The sequence below is a fragment of the Bombus flavifrons genome, chromosome 2 (assembly GCF_040668555.2).
Source record: "Bombus flavifrons isolate JBK064 chromosome 2, iyBomFlav1_principal, whole genome shotgun sequence".
Classification (NCBI taxonomy): Eukaryota; Metazoa; Arthropoda; class Insecta; order Hymenoptera; family Apidae; genus Bombus; species Bombus flavifrons.
In genome coordinates, this window is record NC_138443.1 from 9,864,231 (window position 1) to 9,891,659 (window position 27,429).

The following is a 27,429-nucleotide window of genomic DNA, read 5'->3' on the forward strand; positions in this document are numbered from 1 at the left end:
TTCCGCTTGTACCACCAGTTACCAACCACCCTGTATATATAAAAGTGTGTTACAAATGAGATTTTAATCGAGATATAACTATTATGCTAGCAGAAAAATGATCGATTCAGTGTAAACGTTTTAATATTCTTTTGTAGTAGTAAATATTCATTATTCAAACTCATACTTACTTAAACGCCGCGCGTTAATACTCTGCATTGCACGAGACTGACCTCGTACAACCTAATAGAAGCGTCATGTACCATCGCTTTTCCGTTTCAGAAGGTACTGTTCATTAATCATCAATTCTCAAAACTGTTTCGCAAAACAATTTTATCTAAAAACCAGTCTAACTCACGAATCCTTGATATACTCTGCGCTTAGTAGACCAGGCACAAGAAGAGTCAGAAATTAATTATTATTTTATCAAGTTTGGTGATACGTTGGAAAAATATCATTTACGCCACTCGGAGTACATAATTATGGTTCAATGCGTGGGCATGAGCGAGTGGTGAACTGTTACTTCCGGCTGAAGTGGCATAACGTTGGATCCAAGTTCGGTAAACTCGTTGATGCAGCCGTTAACCGATTTCGGGGGTTAAATCAGTTGCCGGAGCGTTCTCGGTTAACCAACATCGTTTATACGTACATGTATAGTACTCACTATTAATTCGCGATTTCTAAGCCGCCGAAGTAATCGCTCGTATGAACTCTTCGAGCGTAATAAAGAACGAACTACTTTATACAGTGGTGAAAAATCACGAAACGAAGACCAAAATCCATATGTTATAAGCTTAATCTATGTATAACTTTACAATTGATATTGTATATTAAATTTAGATAATCGAAGAATTTTTTCATATAAATAATTAAGAATTTTAGCACTATTCTGTGGTAAAATAAAAATTCACACAAGACGTATTCGAAGAGGCAAAATTTATTTACCCATGAGAGATTAATTCCCAGGAACAATCGCCATTTTGCAATTGGATATTTCCCAACTATTCCTTCAACGAAATTTATATTGAGAAACTATAATACTGTAAGTAAATTGTATAATGGATTTAAATGTTAGTAGCAAAAATATTTATTGCAGTGAATTATAACGAATCGTATTGAATTTCGTGATGGTTCGCTTCAGATCGATTTTACTTTCGTAACGAAAGAAATTGTCAAGAATTCTACGGTAACGTTTCACGATATATCCATTGAAAGTTAAATATTATATTTCCATGATTTATTTCCAACTTTATTGCCACGAATACTTGAAAATACTTAAAAATTCGTCTGTATGAGGTGGCATTTAGGGGTAAAGCAACGAAGGTGCGTGACAGAGGAAGAAACAGAGGAGCGAATGCGTTGGGAGAGACAGGTTGATGAAACCAAACCGACGGGAATGAAAGTCTGCGAAGATTTATGTCCGCGTTAATAACTGCGTCGTCGTTCGCGGGATATCGCTGTCGACAGTCTCGATTGTGTTCCTCGCGGTGCCCGAGGAAAATCGGTGCACCCTACAGCGCCGCGAGTTTACTTTCACGTATTGACCGCGTTGAAAGGTGCGTAGAAGGTGTTTCCAACGTTTCTGACAGACGTTCTTCTCGCCAAATGAATGCGTGAAAGCGAGCAATTTTGCGTGTTGTACGTCGGACAATTGTTGTTTACGCCTTTGAAGGAGTTATAGTTGCCTACATCGTTGAGTAATTTACCATGGTCGTTGGATGTAATGTATCAAATGTTATAAAAGTGCACTTTCTTTCGAAATATTCAATGTTTAGGAGGTTTGGACTTGGAAATCTCGTTCTTATTCTTCTATGTTTTTCCATGAATAACATAGACAATTCGGTGTAGTTGCACGAAGAAATTTTAGTATGAAGATAAAAGAGAATGATTGAAATTTTGACCAATATTTTGGCAAGCCAAAAATTAATTATAATAAGATAGTGATAAAATATTAAAAAGTATCTTTTGTCTCAGAAGTAATAGAACGTTTCCAATTTTAATAATATCGTAGGAAAATGCGTGAATCACATCGTTGCTAAAAGTTCGGAAAAAAATTAATTAAAGGAGATTCAAGATATTCCAATGAAATTTATCGAGTTTGTTGAATCAACGAGTGACGTCTCGTTAAAAACGACCGATTAATTAGAAACAGTTGTGGAAGTCCGAGGAAGAGGCAGACGCGGAAAGATCGATCGCCCCCGTGCACAGATTCTACGAATTCTTTGTACACGGCTTAAAGAATCGCTTTCTACGAAGTTCGAAACGACGGTTGAAACTTCCTAGTCCATTTCCCGTACCAGTCAGCTTTGGAAACTTACAGACCGAACGTATACGCTACATCTAATATAAGGAGACCGATAACGGACTTCTGAATTTTTCTAATCCATCTATGACGCTGTTTTTTACCGACTTCCTTTGTGTATCTCAAATGGTTTGTGAGCGTGGAAAGGTTGAAATAGAAACTTGAAAATAACCTGAGTTACGAAATTCTGAATAACGAAGCAATTGGACCGGGCGAGAAAGATTTCTTGTACAATATGTTTACTTTCATTGGATTGCAAGGCGATTGTAAGAAACTTGGAACACAATAATTTATTAAAAAAGAGAGAAGAATTAATATCATTTGTAACGAGTGTGTATTACGCATTTCAAACATCCATCAATGGAGGATACTAATTACACTGCAACTATTTTTACGCGAATTCCATTTATTTAAAGAATTCTAGCTATTGTCCGATTAAACGAACTCCTGGCAATTGAATCCATTTATCTGAACATAGACTCCTATTATATGAACGAAAAATCGGAGATAATGGCGAGAATCAAAGCGCTTCTATTATATAAACTCCTCCAAAGATAAGACAGCAAATATTATAAAAGACAACGATTCTAAGCTTCCATTCTATTCCAACAGATTCTAAAAAATCTTCACGACAGTTTTCGCCAAACGCCACATTTCCCAATGTCCATTGAACGATTTCGATCAAGAAATCGATTCATCTTCGCGAAAGCAGTGAGAATTCTCGTGGTAAACGGTGGAGAATTCGACAAACGGAAAGGTGGTTCCGCATGGAGGCGAGTTCGAACGTATCGCGGGACGCGAGCGAACGCGATAAATCTCGGCGTAACGCGGTCTCTGGCCGACGCAAGACGGTGTGGTCCCAAACGTCTCTGGTGAGCCGCGAGGAAATTGCGGAGAAAGCGCACGGTAATGCAGACATTTCCGTCGCCTAGCGGAACCGGAACGCCCGTATTTTTCGCCCAGGGAAAACGAGAAAGCTTTGGCTGGATTGTGTGCACGATGGTGGCCCTGTAATAGACGCGAGAGACGGGATCCTTGGGAGCAGTTTTCGCCGGTGTGCCGCCTTCACCGGAGCAATTTCGAGGGGCGAAAAGTGCACGGCCCTCGTCAGATAACAGGCCGACCCGTGTCGATATTCCTTTTTCCTTGTATTTCGCGTTGCGGTCTCCTTTAGCTTTCTGTATTTACCTAATGAACTCGGCGATGATTTTTAGATGCAGCTTTCATTTTTAGTCTTCTTTCGCTCCTTGTTGGCTTCGGTGTTTTTGGAAAGCATGTACAGTATCGCCCGTAAGTATACAGGCACTTTGGTTAATCTGTGATAACAATGTATAAATCTTACCAAAGTAATTGTCGATGCATCAGTAATTAGAAGCTTTTTATATGGAATAACGTGAAGCTATAGCGTATTGTATTTTATTTTGTTGCCATCTCTCGGGAGTGAGAAGTAAAAATATGTTCGATGTTTGATATTTTTGAGATCTTTTAATACAATAATCGTTCTTAAGCAAACAAGACTATAAACAAATACGTTAGTAATTACCAACAAATCGAAATATTGGATCGTTCGGTATGCTCGTTCCGATTTTGAAGGAAGTTGGTCGACATAAAGAATCATATCGAAAAGTTTTTCGCCGAGAAGCCTGAGAGGTTCTGGAAGGATGGAATATTCAAGTTGCATGAAAGATGAAGAAAGCTTGTGGAACAAAATGGCACCTACATAATTCAATAAATGTATATTGGATCGAAATGTAAATCGAACGAATTTTTCAAGCAACCTAATATAATCAACCAACACTCGTATCTGAAAAGTCGCAGAATTTTCTACTGAAACACTCAGGCTGAAAGTATGAAAATCTTATTACTTCAACATCAGATAAAGCTCTGTACAAAATATTAATAATATCAACAAAACAATAATGATACAAGTAAAATCTCAAATAATCCTACTCTTCCCTAAAAAAACATTATTTTTTCTTCCATCACAATTAAATGCGGATTCAACGAAATATGTCGTTGCATCTGCTGAAGATGTGGATTCGTTCAAGCTCGAGCCATCTAAAAGAGGAACACGCAGAGGGATATTCGCGGAAACGTACGTAGGACGAGCGACCCCTATTAGAGGGTAATACGTATTATCGATTTTAGAACGAGGCGCAGGTTATCCCGGTTCAAATCATGACAAATGTATACTACCGTGTGTGGCCCGGTTGTCTGCTAGCTTATACATGCACGTGTGTATGTATTAGTTCGGCCGCACCCTGGAAAAACTTTTCCCAGTCTTTTTTTCTTCGTACCAGCGCGCAACGGCAACTGCCTCGTGGATTAGGATATTCTCATGACTATACACGAACATCAACCCTTTACGCGTTCGAGCACGAACCTTTGTTTGATTCGCGATATCGCGAAACGATTCTGTGGATGAATGCTTTTTTTTTTTAAATTGTCTACGATTATTGGTGAATTTTTTCATAATACACGAAGCACTCTTTAATCTACCGAAAATCCATGATATAGAGGGATCATGACGTGCGTGTCGCATAAAAAGGAAGAAGAATTACGAGAATTTCAGACCAGTTTTACAGAGAAATACATTTATTGTTCAGTTAGTTATTTAAGTATAATAGACATCAGTTTCATAGAAAAATATATTTATTGTTTAGTTAATTAGAAGAGTAAGTGGACGCAAAATGATTAAGAAATTTATTAATGAGTAAGATACTCAAATGAAAGCCAACGATTGCCAACCATACCAAGACGCATAGACTCACGTGTCACGAATCAAATCGCGTTTCGTGTATCAAAATCTAACTGTAAGTTGGCTCACACCAACATCCACGGGCGATAAAACAGACTGGTCAACGCGTTGTATCGAAACGTGGACTGCGGCATCTCGTACAAAGACGAAATGTGAAAAAGCGTTAGCAGTATCGACAGGTACAGTGAGAAATTGCCGGGTTAATTGCGAAAGAAACGGGTGAGCAGAACGAGGCATCCAGGCACCGGCGAGTTAAATATCCTGCGGTACCGGTTACCAGTGAGTCGGGATCGAAGAAAAACTGGCGAGTTTAGAGCACTCGTCGCGCGTTTTGCCTTGACCTACGAGCAGAACGCCGCTGCCAGCTTCTCCCTACCCTCTTTTTCTTTTCCCTTTTTCCATTGTTTCTTCGTTCGACCAGTTGGCTGCTTTTAATGGGGAACGCGAACCACTACGGGGATTTAAAAGTTGTTGGGCTTCCTCGCTCTCCTTTCTCTCGATTAGCGTGATTTTCTTACATCTTATCTACGTGGGTGATCAGCACAATAATTTAGATCGAAGAATTTAGTGACACTGTCGAAAAATCAATTTTCCTGTGTTGATATCTGAAGCTAAAATTAAAAAATTAAAATTTCTATCGATGCAGTTAGAAAATAAAAAAATCGATGATAGAATTTATTAACAATCCTAATAAGTGGGACGAACATTTTAAAGATAGTAGAGTGCCGTGAAACAAAGTCGATACTTGATGACTTCGACAGGCGAAGTGACAGCTGATAAATCTTCGCGGGTTTTCTTCGTGTGATGGCAGGTCTTGATTGCTTCAAGTCATTTCTTCGCTAGGAATGGAAAGGAATGTCTTCTTTTACAGCCTTCTTTGACCGTTATACTAGAAGGTTCTTTTCATCTTTCCTCTTTCTTTAAATTATGACACTGTCATTTCATGGAACCACATAAAATATTTCTTTTGCTGAATGTATCTGTTAATGTAACGAAAATATGTTAAAATAGCAATAAGTTCAAATGCATTTACTCAACCATGAGTTCCGCTGTCAGTACTGAGAAACATTACCGCACTTTACTCTCGACTAACCGCCGTAACCAAACTAATCGACGTTTTCTCTTTCTCGTTTCAGCAGCAAAAATTCGTGAAGAGGACGGCCGAGGAGTTGGAGCCAGCCGGTGGTGGTAGCGGAGACGGTGGCTTCGGCGAGCCCCCCGTGAAGCTGCAATGCACGCAGGCACAGCATCAACATCAACAGGGACCCGGTGGCGGTGGTGGTGGCGGTCCCCATCATGGCCACGGCCAGCATCCGGCTGGGAACGGCGCGAACTCCACGGGTCCGACGCATGGCGGCGGTGGAGGTGGCGGTGGTGGTGGTGGAAATGAGGGACTGACCAAATTCTCCGTCGAAATTGTGCAACAATTGGAATTCACTACGTCTGCGGCTAACTCCCAGGCTCAACAGATCTCTACGAACGTGACTGTGAAGGCGTTGACGAACGCGTCGGTGAAGAGTGATCTTCTGAACGCGTCGTCATCGCCGAAATCAGGTCCGGATACGCCAGCATCCGCGACGTCTAGGCCTCAGACTGGAAACGGGGCTGGAGGCGGGCCAGGCACTGGGAACACTGGTACCGGAGCACCAGCTCCCGGTGGAATCGGCTGCGTGGATATAGGTAACCTGGTCGAATGCAAACAGGAGCCGGACAACGAGTTCGTCGATTTAGAACAATGCGCAGCCGCGCTGGAGAAAGACGCGGCAGCGAACGGCGCCGGGTTCCCTGGCTTTTCCGACTTCATGGGTGATGACACGGGCGATGAAATCATCACCTCGGACGCGTTCAAGGATCTCATCTCGGAGATTTCCGACTTACATCCCGAGTTCATGAAAGACTTTGATTTCGAGGAAAAGATCCCGGTGGAGGCGTTGGCGAACAACGCGGTGGTAGCTGCGGCTGCTGCCGCGGCAGCAAATAACAACAATAATAATAACAGCATCGGGACGAACAACGGACAGATCAAGATCGAGGATGACAAGGACTCGATACACCAGCAACACGGGAACGTGAACAGCAATAATGTAAACAACGGTACAAGTACGAATAATGGTAACGCCAACGTGCCAGCTAATTCGAGTCCTGGTGGTCTTGGCTCTGCCCAGTATTCTCCAGCCAGGCTACCTTATTCCAGTCTGGACTTCAAGTCCGAGATGAGCCCCGCCGCTCAGACGTTGAAGCAAATGGCTGAGCAGCATCAACACAAAAGTCAACAGTTGGGTCTTGGTGGATTCAATCCTGGAGCCGCAGCCGCAGCCGCTGCCAGAGGACCAACCGCTCGTTCACCCTACGCGGAATTTCCTCAATTTGGTGGCACGTCCGACTATCTGGGCAGCCCTGGCAGCGCTGGTCCACCCGGTGGACAATCTCAAGCGACCTCGGGCACTGGATCGTATCACAAGAACAACGGTACGTCTGGATTCCAGAGTCAACAGACGAATGACATGTTTGTCAGCTCGCAAACTCAATTCGCCACGGGCCTCGCTGACATGAAGAGACCGCAGCCTGCCACCGGTGGCAAACCGACCATGCTTGGACCAAGCGGAGGGTATAAGCAGCAGTATTCGCCATACGGTAGCCCAGGATCAATGCCGAATCACGGTAGCCCTGGGTATCCGCTTCCACCAAGAGGCTCCCAAGGCGGCGGACCCAATCAAACCGGATCCCAAGGACCCTTCAGTAGCTCCACACCGCCTAGACCTCCCTCAGGACCTGGCACATCCACTCTACAAATTAACCAGGCACAGCAGCTACACATTAACAACCCCGGACATCAGATTCAGGTCAGTGGATATAATTTTTCCTTTTTGTCTCTTTCGTTCACTTTGCTTGATTCAGTTGTTTGTCGAAGATTAAACGTGTTAGATTTTACGAAATTTACTTTGGTTTCGTAAAGAAAGCTTAGCAGTTATTAAAGTGTAACGCAATTAATATAATTATTCGCTCTATTATACATAACAAATTAATTTGCTATGTAATAGATGACTGTTTACAAAAATGTTAAATATTGCTCAACCTTCAAACCTGTGAACAACAAGAATTTTTAGCGTACGTGAAGAATAAAATAGAATAGGCGAGGGTTGATTAAATCTTCAAAAATTATCTAATTTGCAAGAAAAATAAAAATCTTCTACAATCATTAGAAAAAAGGAACATAAAAAGAAAATCGAAGTTTTTTTTAAATAGACAGCAAAATGATAAATAGAAAAGTCAGGAAATATCGCGTGTGAGTTAGTGGAGGCCGAATGATATCTGTTGCGTCGCGACGACGCGTCTATTTTTGTCGGGCGGCATCACGACTCGACGTTGGTGGTGGCGACGGCGCTGGTAGTGGTGGTAGCGACGTCGTCGTCGGTGGCGTCGCTAGCGAAGGGACGTACTATCTGCACCAGCGGTACTGTCGGTAGTAATAGTAGTAGTAGTAGTAGCAGTCGAGAAAACGAAGGGGGTATGTTGGCGTCACGAGGGCGCCTCAACGCGCAACAAGTAGTCTTCCCCCTCCAATTCGCTCTTTATAAATTTTCCCTCTCGCTATTTGCCCCTACCCTCGATCCGTGTGTGGGTGATGGAGGGGAGAGTCGAGAGGGTTGCGTGGCCATGCGCAGCCGGCGTCGCGACGCCACCACCGTCTGCTCGATTTAACCTGCGCCTGCAATACGCGTCAATACGCTCCGAACGGTAGTCGCGAGGTTGCACTCGCGACAACCTGCACGCGACCAGCGAGCTCGCTTCATTCATCTGGCAAGATTGCCTTTTGAGCGTCGTTCGAGGACGACTTTATTATGTATATGTTAAAATGTTTTTTTAACCGTGAAGAAGTCTGGCATTTAGTTCTTCGAGTTATTATGTTTATTTTTTTATGTAAAATCACAATTACGAGACGCCGTGTATAGTTTACGAAGAAACCGCGGACAATATAATATAATAGTTGAAATAGTTAGTTCTAGTAAATAATAATTTCAAATTTATTATCGTAAAATACGTACATAGAAATCGTACGAAGACAATGGAGGAACCGTTCTTGATTTGTTTAAGTCTTCACCTTCGAACATATACGTTTGATGTTTTAAATACTTTCCATTTTTCTACATTATCAAGCAACAAACGAGCAACGAAATCGCTGAAAAGACCATAAATTATGACTTCACCACGCTGAAATGGCAGGCTAGTCTAATGTAGTTGAGAAATATTTGTGGGGATCTAAAGTCCTCGTTATTCTGGTTTATTGCTACAACACGAAAAAGAGTAGTACGTACTGCCTGTATAAATCTTGCTCGACAATCTTGCTTTCATTCACTTAAGCCAGAACATTCGCAGTTCTGTTACGGTTCTGGATAGCCTAACCTCTGCAGGTGGTCCTAGATCCTTTTTACGCGCTAATAGATTTATTTTATCGATCTACTTGTAGACACTTGAAGCAACGATCAAAGTAATTCGCAAGCGTTAGAAATTGTAAGAAGATTTTAGAACACTAAACAGCTGTCGTTGTGAACGCATGATATGATTTCGTGAGTTTGAACAAAACTTTGCAACGTAGATAACAACCATTTCAAACGACTTCAAAGCTGCTACTAAATATTCTTAGCTTTCCATCGCCTAGAGATAGTCAAATATAAAATGAACGAGTAATGAGATCTATTTCTTAGAGATTAATCTAACTACGGTGTATAACATTGCACAATAAAATCGATTAACTCTCTATGAAAAGCAAAGAAATATTAGAAATATCACGTTGATATTGTTAAGTTGATATTGTTAGAAAAGACACGTTTCATAGAAGAAATCATATAGCTACCTGAAACGAATGCTCGATCGTACAAAATGCTACTTCCATTGTAGATGTTTCGAAGAGATCTTATCTGTTCGTCCCTCGAACGTCTTCGAACGCGCTGGTGAAATGTTCTTCTCTTGGACCCAATCGCGTATGGACACGTCTGTCTCTCGTAAATCACGCCAGCTACCGCGCTTATTTGCATCTCAATGCGTCCAGGCGAACGACGCCTCCTCCCCCGACGTTTCTTTATTCCTGCCTTCCGCGTTTTTCTCTACCACGATTCGATCTCACCTACCACTTATGCGTTTCTTCTCTTTCCACTGCGTCCTTTTATTGTTATAGCTATGTACTTTCGTCTCTTGACTGTGGCGCGGTTTTATCCTCCTGTTTTCCTTTCGTCAAGCAGATTTAAGCATTTCCTCGAGAAACGTTATTGCTTGGCGATTTATTGTATCGTCAGAAATGTGGATAGTTCCGAAACTCGGCAAAATTTGTTACGAATTTTTTTCGTCCATTTTTCTTGATAATTTCGATCACAGGTCACAGGAAAACTACCCTTAATTCCATAAATTTTTAGATAAAAGTACTAGATAGCCTGTTTAAAAATATTAAGCATTATTGTCTTTGTATTCATTTTAACCATGATCTCTGAAAAGGATTTTCGCTACAAAAATATCTTTGAAAAGTTCCATAAATAATTTCCAATAATTAAACCGCAGAAAGAAAATGACTAATATTCAACGCGACTGAAAAAAATGGTATAAAAAGTCGGTGAATTTTGTAAGCAAACCCGTTTAAAAGAACTTTCCTTCCAATCTCACGATTTCGTATCAGAAGCACGAGAAAGGCAATTTGCATGCGCTAGTTACGCCGCCCGCACGCGTCCGCTCGGCGAGACGCGTTGAAAATTTCAAAACAACGATATCGCCAGTCGAAGAATGTTATCTGTCGGTCAATTTACATATCGTTCTTTGCGACACCAGAAACGAGCCATTTTCCCACACTGCTTTCCGGCTTCTCATATCAATCGGGCCACTTTTGCATCGGTCAATCGTTTATCATGGCGGAAGTTAGAAAAGATGCCAAAACGAAGTATATCGTCGTTCCTCCTTCGTGTTCATTGCTTCATTGACATTATAGCGATCACTAAATTACAAATATTTATGCATTTATGGACAATTTAAATGCGCGAAAACCCTAGAGAATAGGATCATTCTTATTAAAAATAAAATACAAAATATATAAAGATTACATGTTATTTCTTCAGCGGTATTCACAGAGCACATTTGCGTGAACATCGGCATTCTAATGATCAGACATCGTTATCGAACCTGGTCTATAAGGTGTTTATGATAAGACGAAAATTATGTAAATGCGGTCACAAGGAAATGTTATCGCTCTTAATGCAGAATTTAAATGATTTAATTTGGCTTGCTATTGGAGTTCCGCTCGTATTTGTATGCAACTTTACGTGAAAATGGGACGATTTGGGAAAGTGAGAAGGATTTAGTTGAACGCCAAAGAAAATTACATATGAATAGTAGAATCGCGTTAAATATTCATATGTGGAACGTTTAATGTCAGAACATCTAATTGCAGGATTATATACCTTGTTAGAATGAATTTCTGATTGATCTGTAGACTCTTCACGCATGTGTAATACTTGTTTTCTAAAATATTCTGTTCTCGCTTCTAACAGAAAACACTAATTCTACTTCCAAAATAACCTAGGTAATTGTATTAGACCATTGTTTATCTGCTAAATATACGTTTCATATTATGCACGTTCCTCTCTTTTACATTTAATAAGAAATCAATGAAGCAAATCGCATGTACTTATCGTAAATGAGAAGTAAGGCTTAAAACGAAATTAATTCCTATGATTCGTAATGTGATCGTGTAATGATACTATTTCGTTGAATATTAAAAGAAATTAGTTTTACTTTTACAGATAATAGTATAAAAGAGTAAATACTTAAATCTGCGATGGAGCACGCAACGGTATAATTACGTACAACATCGATACAATATCATTTGAACAAAGCATACTGCGCTTTACACGCGTAAACTAAATTATTACGTAACCTAACAATCAAATATTAATATCAGCATGTATAAATCGTAATTTTACATACGTTATGAAATTTATACGATTAGAATTTGTCGGGTAATTAGTATTTTATTCATGAACAATGCAACGAGTGTTACGAAATAAGAAGAGGTCATGTTGGACGTTTCCCCTGCTTACGATTCGCTCGTATTTTGGAGCGTTTCCAACCGCTGCGCGTGTCGCCGCGTCGGAATATCCGAGTACGAGTGTTTTCCTCGTCGGTCGCGTTAATAAGCGGACACTCGCCTATTACCGGAAATTGAGCGTACGCGCAAGCGCCTCCCGTTCGGGTTCAAAGGTTACGTAAACCTTCGATCGTACGCATTTCGAATGCACGCGAACGCATGCAGTGTCATTGATACTATATTTAGAATCACGATATCTTCCTTCCATTTTATTTCATTTTTATTTTTAACACGTCGCTGTTGTGTCTTTCTCGTTTAAAATGCAAGAGGAATTTTTTTACGAAGAAATTTAACGTAATAAAAAATTCTCTTTCTTGTTTTATATTTGTTATGTTCGAATATATGGCTGTCCTAAAAGTCTGGAATCTGCAAGTTCGCCAGCCACTATAAGTCAGTCCATAAATCAGCTGCTTTAAGTATCGCAGACCATCGCTCTGTGATAAAGCTTCTTCTAAACCAATAGGTCACTCGATAATGCTCACTGTATACATCTAATTTTTAATACCGCAGTTGGTTTCCTTGTTATTTTTTAAAAGTTGTCCATTTATGCCCGTATACGTTATGACCGTAGTCTCAATCAATAATTACGTATTCATATATAATGCGTACATAACATTTGAATTCGACCTCGAACTTATGAAGAAACTTCGGCCGAAGAAAATTCACAAGGCTTCGTTACATTCAAGTATGATAAAAATAAATTAGACGGGCGAGCTAGCGATTGTTTGCTCCAATTTATTCTAATTAATATTCTCCAAATTTGTGAAACTTATGGTTTGTAAAAAAGATGTTAATCGATGCTTCGAAACGGACTCGCAAATGAAATATCAGAGGATAATTTGTCAAAGATCTGTTTGATCTAATCGAACAGTATGACGAATTTCCAAAATGAATACTGCTGCTTGTACGTTCAGAAACCGGACGTTAATCTATTTCAAATCACGAATATCGAACATTAATGTCGATTCGAATGATAAATGTTTCATAATCAAGGGCTTTCGCGCCACATCTCACTCATATGTTAAGGTATCAATCACAACGTTACGCTGAGATATAATACGTATTGCGTTCGTATTAAACGTTGTAATTATATAAGCAGATTTAGGCCACTGTATGCTCCGCTATTAATAACGTTTCAAATACGCTGCTAATCGTTTATAAATAATAATATTTCGGTATTCTATTTCATTATGGAAGAAAATTTATGAAAATGTTATTATAGAAAACTTTCTTTATCGCAGAAATAAGTATCGCATAAGTAGACCTACTACTAAACATTTTGAGAATCCAAGCTGAAACCTCCATGATTTCTTAAGAATATACATATAATCTAGCAAAAATCATGCACAATATCACAGAGAAATATTCAAAATTCATCTTTTCTTCCGTTCTTACACAACGAACTTACTGGCTCGCTGCTCAGCCACGTGTTAGTCCAATCCAGAGCTCAATAAGAACCGAATTTTTGGACGCGATAGCCGACGATCTAGCAACTTAAATACGAAGAATAGGATCGCGAATTATTCATTGACGAACGAACCAACTTACCTATTCTCGAAGCGTAGGAATTCCGTTCACAGGAGTCCGTTGAAATTTTATTCGTGTCACTAGGTACGCGGAGAATCTCGGCCTGAGGGGATGCCCGCCCTCCACCCCTCGAATTTCTACGGTTCTCCCTTTTTCTTTCGGCCTCGGAGCAATTTCCGCGGTCGAAAAATCGAGGTTAACGGAAAAAAGCAAAATGGAGAGGAGTAAAAGAGAAGGAGAGGAAAAGAGAAGGATGGATGGTTTCTATCCAGATGGTATCTCCTCTCTCCCTGGGCGTAGAATCGGTATCGATCGGTCGCCGCGTTCCATGCATGGAAATAAATCGTCGGCGTCTGTTGGCGACCCTGTCTCACCTATGCAAATCGAGTCACCGTTTAATTGACGAAATATTCAAATCGTCAGAAGCTCTGAACGCGCATTCAAATGATAATGACAGCGCGTCACTGAGCTTTTTCTAACATAATCTTCTTCTTGGTCTTCCTTCATTTTTTCTTTATTTTCTTTTCGTGTTCTTCTTCCTGCTTCGCTACGTTGGTTGGTATCCTGATATTTGTTTAAGATATGCATAGCCGCTTTTGTTATCGTTTGTTGAGGTGCGTTTCACATTGAAGAGTTATCGATCGACCCGTAACGTCAATCTGCATATTTGTAATAGCGGGCAACAAGGACGCGTTTCCTTTTCCACTGACCTTCATCTTGACCCCGGCAAGCAGATCCACGTCGGCACGCGGTCTTGCGTTAAATATAAATCGCTCGGAATTATTATTGTTCTGTGGAACCAACAGGAAGCTTGATCTAAAAGAGCATGACCTTTGAACGACTACCTGGTCTTTGGTGGAGGAATTTTGGTGTGGTTATATTGTAAGACTGTGTTTATTTTAAGTGTTATATTTTAAGCGTCGATGATAGTTAAAAAATGAATCTTTAATCGTATTTTCGTAGTTTTAACAGAGTTTGATTTGAATGATCGTGGTTACGAAATGTTACACATTGAGATTGGAAAATATTCATATTGAACTTTTATGTATAAATGAAGTTTCATATAGGAATGCTCATATAAAAATTCATATACAAAACATAATGCATTGTTATGTTAATCAAATGTATTACAATGAATAATACTCGTAAAACGTAGCTTTCAAAATTAATTTCTCAATGTCGACATTTTTGTTGCGAGAGTTACACACAAAGCCTTATCAAATTATATATTAAAAGTTAATTAAACTCAATTACAATCGCCAACGTAACTCTCAAATTTGTTTCAACCAACTATAAAAATTCCAGCTCTTTATTTGTGAACGTGTATTATCTACGCGTGCGATTCATAATTTTATGTTTAACGCTGCGTTCGTCCCTTCTACGTCGGATGTACACCACTTGAAGCGCGATTTGATAATGGGACAGTACTCGTCGAACTGACTTTCGAGCGGTAGAGAGAACTGTTTCGTGTTGTTGGAGAGTCGCGGTGTGTGGTCCAGATATTAACGTGTGTGTCCACGACAGCCTCTCCATAACACACGAGAAGCTTCATAGTGTTTTCGATTAATTACTGGCGTCGTTGTACCCGCGTGTTTGCAAGGAATTGGTCGATCAGGATGATGAAGTACCGTGTTGTTTCGCACGCTAATGAAAATGTGAAGATAAAGGATGTGATTTTGTAATATACATACTATGAAATAAATTAAAGATTCTGTGACGTTCATTTACTTTGCGTAATAACGTAAGAAAAGTCATTCCAACTTTCACTTTACGCGCAATGTGCACCATATCGCTATTCAATATTTCGAAACACGTCTACCAGGCTTTAAATCTCTATCAGCTCTGTAACAAAAGAAACCAGCAATCCTATCAATTTTCAAAACCACTCGAAATCTCCCATAAGAAGACATATCGATTTTAACTTTCACCTTACATTAGTAAATTACTAATTTACTAATGTTTAATTTCTTTAGGGGAAGTATTAGACTTGGTGTTATAAACTTATTTATTCTAAGAAGACGGTATAAATAATAGTAAATTCGTTGCGTGTATTGGAAAATTAAGAAATTTCACTTTATTTTGTACTTTACGCTATACGATCAATGAAATTATAAGTTTATAATAAAATAACTAGAAAACGAAAGCAAATGATAAACATTCAATTTGTATCTTTTTATTTGTCTTAATATCTATGTATTATCCATAATATCCATAGAGATTGCGTATATCGCTACTATTCTCCGTGAAAAGATATCTTCAACTCACAGCGTCCAGTTACAAAAATAATAATCTTTCGCCAGGAAGCACGACGTATCTTGCGGCTTCATCCTCTAATCTCGCGGCTTCTTCTGCTAATCCCGCGAGAACCTGATGCAACGTCCACGAGGCGTGTTCTCCAGAAGTCGCGTTCGCGGTTACAGGTACGCGGGCCGCGACACAACGTCAGAAGGTGTGCATTCCACAACGGTGCCGCATACCGCGCTGAAATCGATACCCGCGTCTCTCCGTTCGTAACCTACATCGTGGTGGTGTGTCGAGGCTCGTACAGTCGCCAGCAAAACGCATTGTCTCCCGTCCATTCTTCCGAATCGGCCGCTATCAGTGCTGCAGTGGCGCGGATGAGACCAGCGAATTCGATTTGTCCTCTCGCCGCTTCCAATTTCGAGACCGTTGCGCTGCGCGGTTGCGATACCATTTTCCAACTGCTGGATTTTGGGTTCGCGGTTCTTACTCTTTTTCCCTTTTTTCTCTTTTATTTTTCACGATGTAGCAAGGACCTCTCTCTCTCTCTCTCTCTCTCTCTCTCTCTCTCTCTCTCTCTCACTCGTACGCTCGCTCGTTTGTTGGCTCTGTTTTTCAATCGACGTTCGTTGTTTAGCAAATGGACCAGCGTTGTCAGGTGCTTTCATGGGTTTTTGCCGGTTTTTGGATCTACCGCGGTGTTAGTGTGGTCGATGTGGACAGGAATTTTGGGTTTTAGCTAGAAGCTTTGTGTATTTGGAAAGAACTGCGTTCTCATGCGGGTTGTGGAGGTTTGTGGACGCTCGAATGGAAAGTAAAAAGTGATGGGGGTGATTAGTATTCTGAATGAATACAAGATTGGTATCAAGAGTACTGATTTCTTGATGGGAATCGACATAAGGAACTTTTGAATAGTTTACAGCACTAGATTTCTTACTAAATGATACTTGTTCCTTTTCTTTGTTGTTTCGAGAAAAGTGATTCTTCATATTCATAATTTTTCAATCTATATTCATCACAGCGACGTCAGGTTATTTATTATTTTGCTATAGCCTCTTGAAAATAAAGTTGTGGAAGAATAATCATCGTTGAATTCGATGTTCGCTTCGATAGCCCAATTCGTCGTTTCATAATAAACTTAATAAAACATGGGTCTGCTTGCTGTCAATTATCTCCGAGCTTGAAATCGATACATTGGCTTGTAATATAAATAAATTCGGTTAAACTTACTATTCTTCATTATTTGACCGAAGTTATTTGTGCTACTGTCCGGTATAATAAATTCCGTTTAACACGTATATGCACTAAATTTCGAAAGATTTTACGCATTCGCGAAAACAGCCATTTCATCTGTAACAATCGGATAATTTTTTAATTTCGGATTGAATCAGGACAAGTGAATGCGAGCTTCACCTTTATACCGTACAATGAAATTGGACTAACGTGTTCGATTCTTCTTTTCTCGGATTATCGAACGTACAATGACCCCACAGTTATATTTTAACAATGAATCGTTTAAACTCATTTTGTTTGCGCGCGGTCGTCGACGCGCGGTCCACGAACTTAAAGCTCGTATCGATTACGCGAGTTTTCGCGCGCATTGTATGTACGCGTGCACACCATCCGCCATTCATTACCAGTTTTATACGATACAATATAAATCACGCATGGGCCACTTTAATTTCTACGCGCCGCGCAATGACACCAGTTGTTTTTCCGCTTCCTTCTCTCCAATCCCACACTTTCGTACACACTCGCCAGATATACTCGCATGTGGTACACGACAGTATAACGCATAAATATTAACCATGAGCGAAGTAAGCTTTTTATTGTATCGAGAGTTTCTAAAAATCTCGTAGCTGGCACGATTTAGGAGTAATTTTTCAATGACGAGTTGTTATTCTTTGCTATTATAGTTATTATTCTTTAACAGCATAGCATACGGATCACACGAACTGGTATAGAAATGTTATTTCTTAACCATTTTTCCGTACCAAGATAGTGAAAGATGTACTTTGTGTTGTACTATGCATTTGACCAAATATATAAAGAATCCTCAATCTAGTCGATCAATTCGGTTCTCAAATTTCGAAAAGGAAATCTCACAATTTTTATGAGAAAAACATATTTGATCCCTAAAACTATCGAGCTAGAATATCTTAGACACCTCTGAATATCTGAGATAACTGAGATAATCTTGTAGGTTTCGAATTGTTTATCGTTTTATCAGAAAACGCAGGGTAATTAAAAACGCAAAAACCATGGCAATATCACCGATTTCATGAACAAACTTCCACTCCCCAGGCACATCACCCGTTTATCAAACTCTGCAATCAGAACTTTGTGGCAGAAGACACTCACCCAGTTCCCGCAGTTCCATCTCATCGATACCCGAAGGAAAACAATGGCCGAGGAACTAGGCGACGCAGATAGTTTCATCGATGTTGCATTCGCCACGGTTGCACACCTCGCTATCTGCCGTCAGAATCCGGTTGACTTGCTAATTTTAACTCGACCGTGACATCGCGCGAATACGACCACGATCCTATGCAGTTTTCTCGTACGATTGTCCCGCGGTATTCGTTTCCAGAATATGAACGAATAACAAAAGGATGAAAAAAAGAAAAAGGGGAGACTCGGTTTGTTAACACGAAGGGGTTAATTAAAGCGTCGGTTAATTATCACGATGTAACGCAGGTTAATGTGCCCGGCGCGGACTTTGGCGGCGAGAACGGAGAAATTGGTAGGCGAGATTCGACGAAATGTAATTGGAACGCGAAAGTGCGCAGACGGCTGACAATCGTAATTAATCGAGGCGATACAAACAAACGCAGCCAGCGATGGGATATTGTTGGGCCGTGCGACGCGCTCGACACGCAACAAATATCAGCCCTTTAACCTGCTCATTTTTCCGGCTCACGTTTCCATGGTGCTCGCACGAATTTTCAAACCGCGCTCTCGCGAAAATTATCGCTCGATTTTGTTCACCGCTGATTTTCTCGTGTCGCGCGCGCCCCATCATCAAGTCATTGAGCATTTTCTACGATTTGACGTCCAGTTTTGCGGTTGTAAATTTATAGAGGTGTTGCTCGTATTTAGATACGGCATGAGAGTATTTTCTGTGCAATTATGTTTGGGTTAGAGATGTAAGTACCATGGTATTTGTAATTTTTAGAGACGCGCCAAGAGAAAACGCGTTTGAAGGGGTTAATAAAACTAAAAGAAATTATTCGGTTTAATTGGTTCGATTAGAACGTGGAGAATGTAGAGAAATTATAACGGGTGCTCGTGGAATATTATCGGTAGTGTTTCTTTGAAGTGCCATGTTAGAAATTTCTAAATAGCTAAGTCTATACAGTAATGTATTTTAGAATTTAGAAACATATCAGTTTTTCAATACGATTTAGTTTGATTTGACATATCACATTCCCTTTAAATATTTATATATGTACATATATTATAACATTTGCAGGAAAGAAGTACGTAACAAGTTAGTCGGAAATGATTAAAATCTTTAAGAATTATTATCTCGTTTGGTACTGTACAGGAAGTTATAAAACGCCAGCAAACTTCATATAATATTCATTATTTCAATGACGCTAATCATAATTTTCTGTAAATGTCTGTAGGGATCGGATACGTAGAAGTGTCGTTAATTCTGATTTTTAGTATTTCGATTTAAAGCGTTTCATGCAGGCCTTGAGATAGTAGATGAGAATTTAAAAGCGTATAAGTGCGTCATCATAAAAAGAAAAAATTATTATAGTTAGAAACGCGGTGTATCGCAATTTGTAGTTGTCAAAGTTGAAAGTGTTGGCAATTTTTTAAACGATATTAGTGGCTATTAACACTTTATCGATCGTTTAATATTATCTACCGGGAACGTCAATTGGCTATGTGGAATAATTATATTGCAACGCGTAAACGTTGAAAGCTCTTTGGTTCTCGCAAATGTGCAGAAATATATACACTATTCTAGGAAGTACATATGTGGCAAGTATATAGCGATGTATCGATTAATTGAAAACACACAACGATTTTAGGGAAATGTTTCTTGCCATTCTCTAAAAATATTTTTCGTAGAAATAAATTGAGGGTGATTATGCAAATTCATATTTCTGCATAGAGAAATGGAACTTAAATAGAGATCGGATTTATCTTGTACATATTATGTTTACTTTGAATATTTAGTACTTTTTTCGTGTGTATTTTGCCGTTTTGCACATTCAGTTTTACCATAAATGCGTAAACATCCGCAGTCTAGTGGATAATAACACATTGGTCATGTCAAAAGTATTCGGTCAGGAAAGTGTACAAAAAGAAAGAGAGATATGAACAATTTCGAAACTGATATTACATATGTTACGATTGTTATATATTGCGTTAAAAAATAAGTACAAACGCAAGTTTTCCTGCGATCTGAGATCTCTCAAGGGATCCAACAAACCAAGTATTGCTTAAGTAAAGTAAGTTCTGGAATGTTGGAAGACAAAAAAAAAACATGTTTTCGAATTGATTTGATTATCCGTGCGCGGTATTAGGTAAGCGAGGCAGCTACATAGTAACGTTTATGATAATCCTTTAACTACCGTTTATGACTGGTAAATACAACCTTTCGAATGCAAAGTAATTTGTCTTTTCAATTGCTTCATACGTATTACCGTTGCTATATACCGACCGAACCAACGAAGAAAAACTGCATTGACAAATGCGAGCCTGTTACATAATTTTCTCTTAAGAGATTTTACAATTCATATTTATGCGTCTACAGTTACCATCGTCGACTGTTTTCAATTCAATCTTCTTTCTCCAGATTTTCCAACTAAATTTATAAATATTATACGCGATACTTTATTCGTATTGATCTACGTTAAATGCAATCATTTCGAAGTTAATTAAGTTTGTTGACGCGGGAAAAATCGTGTGGCATCATAACAGTATGGCAAGCCTTTTAGTATAGCGTTGTAGATTATTCTACTGGAACAAAAGACACGAAATGAAAAACGAAGCTGCCAATAGACTAGACGATAGAAGTTAATTAGGATCTAACAATGAATGAAGTAATTGAATCGATGCAACACATATGGCTCGGTACTAATGAATGTATCAATTATTTTATGCCATTTTAAGCTATCGCTCCATTTTCAACTATAAGTTTACTCTCATGACCATCTACATTCATGATTTAACGATCGAAGATTCACGCAAAAGTTTGGCGTGTCGCCGAAGCTCGCAAATCCGAACGTTCTTCAGAAGACAAGAGCGAACCGCGCGACCACGCGTATTTTTGGTCGGTCCTCCGCGTAAGCCCTGCTAATAATGACCGGTTCGAGGAACTATCGACCGCCTTCTGGAACTCATAACTATATATTTGATCCGGGCCAGATAAACATTGCTCTCGAAAATAGTAACCGTGTGCCCATGCCGCGTTCACCAACTCGATACATCTTTCTAAGAGCGTCTGTCGCATGTTTTTTCGCCTTTTTGACGAGCCAACGAGTGGAGTCATCATCGAGAACTCGCGAATGAGAGAACGGGTTCAACACGATGTAGGAGTAGGAATTCACGAAATGCTTTTCAACACGTTGTCTTTGTTAAGCCTTCGCCGGATGCTATGAAGCAACATATTGATTCTGAATCATTGAATCAATTCGTTAATTTTTCTCCAGTGTTTGCTAAATCTTAGCTTAACGATACCGTTACAGACGTGACGATTGTTTCTTTTGCACACATCTAATGCAATTCTTTTGAATGCCCGATGAAAAGTACCAATATTGACATATTCGTTATAAATATATCTAATTAAAACCATCGATATTAATCTGTTCATCGTGAATCGTTCAGAAATTATAGCGATCGACTTCATTAAATAAAAAAAGGATAAAAGAGAAATATTGCTAATGTTATGTTTCTTTGTCAAAATGTAGAAGATTCCGCATCTGGAAATTAAGGAATAAATAAAGAAATATGTTACAAACATTTTAAAAAACTTACAATTACGTATGCTATATTTTTTTGACGAGTTGATATAAGTATAAAAGCGAGCAAATATATCACTCTTAATCTAATCTATAGTCGAATAACAAAGTCGTGAAATTCGCGAAAAGTGGAGTTTCGCCATTCTATGAAAATTCATTAACGTTCGACAACGTCTTTCTCAATCGACAAGTAGAAACCACAAGCGAAAAACCGCCATGTGTGTTCTTAGGTTAACGCTGCTCGTGAGTTGCAGGCGTGTTCATGCGCTCGAGAGATCTCTCATCTGCTCGTTCGATCTCTCGTACGTTTCTTTCCACAGAGCCGAGATGGCTCGCCTCTAAAGATAGAGGCGGTTGTTCTACACGCGTTTCGTATTATGCCGCCATTATCGATAAACCGACTGGCGGCTGAGTATTTTTGGCTTGTAAAAGGCTCTTCTTCGGGACGTTTCGTATCCTTCGCGGCTCTACTTCGGGGTAGGAAAAATTTCACCGATGAAACCGACGAGTAGTGGTGGTCCCGGGATTCTTAAAAGGGAAGAAAGTGTTCTTTTCCTGGTAGCGCTTAACTCGGAGCAAGTTTATCGAGTTTATTTTTCTAAGTGAAGTGATAAAAGCTCTTGATGATAGAAGATTGATTTTGGGATATATTTGTTGCGAGGAATGTGAGGACTGGAGAAAATCGGATTAGTTGGTTCTTTAAGAGAAATTGCTTGAACTCTTGGATTTAGGGAGGATCTTTTTGCTTGTGTACTGCTTTCTTTCGTTTAAGGATAATTATGAACTGGCATAATAAGGTAAAAATGATAGATCGTCAATTTTAATATTTGAAGATTATTATTTGTAACTTAGATGCTGGATTTATATAAAAGAAATTTATCAATGATTTAAATAAATACATTTAAAAATTTCAAACTTGAAAGTTTGAATGGTAAACCTCAAGGAAGCTATGCTCCTACGGAATTTTCTAGTCTCACGAAATCAACGATAAATGTGTTTAATAATCAGAGAATGCTACGAATTTCTTTCCACGCCCAGCTTTCGTAAACTAACGTTCTTAGGACGGTGTCTATCGATAGCATTGAACGTAAAGTTATACAATGTAGATAAATATGCGATAATTGAACGTAAAGTTATAGAATGTAGATAAAAATGCGATAATCTGATCCTTAACGTACTGCTTAATGCTTTTGATCGCTCTTTACCTCTGCTGTTTGGCGCAAAAACAGACCGTGATCCGGGTGCAATCGCGTAACTGCAAATAACTCGGCTTCTGGCCGACGCGACGTGGGATGCACGAAATTGTAAACACGCTTCTCGAATCGAACGGAAGCTGCTCTTTCTACTTGCTTGCCCACAGAAATCCTATCGTTCGATTTGGGACGGAAGGAACGTTGACATTTTTCATGTGACGACACTCTACTTTCTCTTAACACGGAATATGATTAATTTTAACACTAAATCTGAAGAAATGTTTTTCTAAGGAAATCTTATCCATCGTTTAATTGAAACGTCACAGTCTAACTCTTTCGACATTTTTTCTAAACTTTTTTTTTCATTAGCTTTATTTTAATCGTCAAAATTTCGACAGCATATGAAAATATTTCAGCGATTATCGAATATTTTAATACATATCTGCTTTTGCGTTTCACTAGGATAAAATTCTTCTAGTAAGATAAAGAATTAATTCTTAATTATTAAAAATATTTCTTCAGTTAATCGCTCAATAATCTATAGCCTATATCGGTACACAATCCAAACATATACTAAACGAAATAAAATGCAAAGGAAAGAGTGATTTTTCAAATAAAGTGTATTCGTGTAATACACAGGAGTTGGTGCAAAGATTCAAATTTTCCATTGAACCATGTAATCACCGTGTAACATTGTTTAATCACGTCGTAAGGAAACAAGAGGTTCGAGCTCCAGACGATCGTTATTGCTCTCGCTATCGACGATACGATACACACCGCTCTATTTTCCCCGCAGCCAGCCTCTGGCTACTTGTTTGCGCAACTATGCGACAATAAAATTCGTTTACGAGTACATTAGGTCCGCGTGCACGGCTTTGTGCGATAACCACTTCCGTTCCACTTGTAAATCACGAATTTAGCACAGTGTCATTTTTTTATTACAATTCTCTCGCCTTTTTTGCCCGTTTTCCAGCGATTGGTAACATTTTGATAAATCGAGGCGATTTGTGAATAGGAAAATATATAAAAAAATATATAATTTGCCGAAAAAATAAGTCAAAAATACATTGTTGTATAATAATATTAATAAAATACTATGAAAAATTTCAAAAATTTTATGCTGATCATTTTGGTTACTCTATTAATTTCATAATCATTCCTTGATTCGATTTTCTAACAATAAGAGGTACCAATTTATAAAATCATATATCAACATTTGGGAGCAATTTTTTAATAAAGAGACGAAGTTGGACCGATAACGCAAGACAAAGGAGTTACGTTGAAAAAAGGACTTGTATTATCGAGTATGATCGTTCCACGATGCATATGAACAGTGTTCGTTGACTGTATATAGGGGGATGATAATTAGGCGCGGCAAATGACGGCGAGATGCTCTCAATGATATCGAAGACCGTCTTCTCGTATGAAGAATTGCATAAGCGTAGTTCGGTGTTGCTCTTGTTCGAGTTGGTCGACTTACGATTTATTGCATGGCGATTAAAGAATGGAATCCTAAAAAGGGTGGCTGCGTACAACTTCTATAAGTCACGTTGTTGCATAAATATATCGTTTAAACGAGATATTATGCGGAATGTCTCATAGATTTTCGTGTAAATTAATAGAATTTAATTTGAAAGCAATAGGACAGTGTCATGTAAAGAAAGCTTTATTAGGATTCAAATTTCAAGGTTTATTAGAATGTTACGACAAAAATATGAAACACGAAGAAAATATTTCTATGATAGTAGTCTTAGACTTAGTATAACACAGAGCAAAAATATATAAATGGATAATAAGAAAAATGAATAAATATTTGTTACGCGTTAATACAAGTTTGTTTTAAACTTAATCTGATCGTGAACAATTAGCGTCAAATTAAGGTAATAAATATGATCGAACAATTATTTTTATCTTATAAATTGTGTCTTGATTTCTGTTTCATGTCGAATGAAATATAAAGGTAGCGAATTGCAGAAAACGAACAACGAGTGGTACTATTTGATGTAAAAGAGAATGACCGTTTGTGTATTTGAGTTGACTGACAAATGTTTAGAATAGTGGAAAAAAAATTTGTGTTCGAATGGATGTTGGAAATGCACGCAGAATTTTAAATAGAATAAGTGCCAAATATTCTTAACGCAAAAGAACGACTTCTACTGTCAAGAAAAAAATTACATAACTTTGTGAACGTTCCAGTGTTGAATCAATATTGCGGTAAATTCAGTTGAATAATAATCAACATGCTGTTCCTCCCTAACTTAAACCAATATCATGAGTCAGCATTATTTACTGTTTTATTATTATACTTGAAGTTTTTGGATTGTAATGTCACAACATGAATCATCAATCTAATTATAAACGAACGAAGTACACATTATATTCTCTTAATCTTCTGCCGCATAAAATGTGAAAATCTGTTAAATTTAACAATAATATGGAGAAACGAAGGAAACCGAATCTTGCATATCTTAGATTGTCTTTAGTTATAATATTAAATTTAATAACACTTTCTTCAGTGATATTCCTCAATAAATACATGTATTACTTCCGCGAAATTCCGTTAATTAAACAGACATGAAAAATATATTGTATGTTTTGGAGTACATGTATCATCTACTGTAACCAAGTAATATAATGAGCGGAGTTTTTAATCCATTTATTACGAAAGTTTAAACACGACCCTGTGCAGTATGTTTCATCATTGCTTTATTTATTATATTTTTAATTCGATCGAGGGGACTTTAACGAACATAACAACTAAAAATCTTATGAAACGCAATACAGTGAAATTAGCTTAAGTCGAATTCAGGGAATCGCAAGACGTCACAATTCTGAATGTACACAAATAGAATGTATGATAAGCGCATGATCGTGGTGTGAAACGCATATATCGTTCAGGGTAGAAACATATCTTTTGCTAATAACAACTTTTCACACACTATTTTTGTTGAACGATGACAGCGGAAATGTCGCAGATGAACTATTACAATGAAGGAAATACGAACCAGATATTTTAAGGAAATTTTTAATCGCGTCTTTATTATACTTTCATTGTTCAAAGCTATTTCTGTTACTACCTCTTTCCTCCAATAGGAATTTTTTGACATTATTAAATGTTAATCTATTAAGATTCAAATCTGTTGGATTTACTATGGTTACAATCGATATTATAATTTGCAATTAAGAAAATTACATTCAAATTACGATTAAATTAAAAAATGTATGTTTGTATGTTCTAGAAATCAAAATTTCTAGCTTCAAGTGTCTTTAAATATAATTGAATGCATCCAAATTTTGGAAAATCTTGTAAACTAACGTTGAGCTGCACGTCGTAATCGATGCTTTTAATTTGATTTCTCCGGTTCTTTAATCTGACGTTTCCTTGGTAAAACTGAAATCCAGTTACATCTCTTCGCTCTGTGACATTAAAAATACCCGAATTAAAGTTACCGAACCGGTCAATGAATAGCCCCACTGAGTATCGTCAATTGCTCAAAAGATAAATTTCTAATTGTTGCAAGGATAAGTTTCTGTAACGAAAGAAAATTTTTCAAATTTTTCTGGTAACAGGATTAAAAATGTTAATTTATGTATATATATATTCTACATAATATTATTAATATCATTATTGTTCCTCTAACCCAAATTTCAACCTGTCCTTCTAGTAACGCGAAACGCTCCGCTACACAAACGTGTTACGTCCTCCCGACGTTGGAACGCGATTCATAATTGCGCTCTTCCTTGTTCGCGCCGCAGAAATTAATCCACGTCCGCGGCACCATTCAAATTAGTCCACTTCTTGAATAATTAGGTTACTCGTCTAGCAGCCTAACGCGAAACCCGACACGCTGTTTGTCGCCGGTTTCTGAAACGTATGGACAAGGTCGATTGCACGTTAGCTCGCTATAGTTGCGCTGATATTGCATAATATGCTTCGCGCTTCTGTCTTATCGTCGTGAAGTTCTCTCGTTGCTTCGCAGTTAATTTGATATCGAACCGATCAAGGAGAATTCATGCAACTGCAAATGACCAATTCTTAAGTTCGCGATTATAAAATTTCTCCTAGATTTATTGTTTACACGACAGTTAATTTGAATAGAATATGAAACGATACGAATGGAACTACTAGAAAACATGACACATCGGACACTAGTATAATAAATACATAATGAACGTTTCCTATTAATATGCATCTTAGAAAGGAAAACGGAAGACGACTAGTCGCTGAATTATCATATTCCGAGATTAGTGTACCGTGTTTAACATCGACTTGCGAGGACGGTCTTAGTTTCGTGAGAATTTCCGTGGAAATATGATAGAAA

General features: G+C 38.5%; 1 protein-coding gene across 10 annotated transcripts in view; it reads left to right on the plus strand.

Moving 5' to 3' along the window:
- Positions 1-27,429, plus strand: part of mam (neurogenic protein mastermind) — a 246,051-nt gene that overhangs the window by 157,932 nt on the left and 60,690 nt on the right. For 5 of the 10 annotated variants that reach the window (XM_069132111.1, XM_069132113.1, XM_069132115.1 and 2 more), the window contains one exon: positions 6,176-7,882. In XM_069132111.1, the coding sequence (XP_068988212.1) occupies positions 6,176-7,882 (1,707 nt within the window). The remainder of the gene's footprint in view (positions 1-6,175; positions 7,883-27,429) is intronic. The other 5 variants (XM_069132112.1, XM_069132114.1, XM_069132116.1 and 2 more) reach the window with 1 other exon arrangement.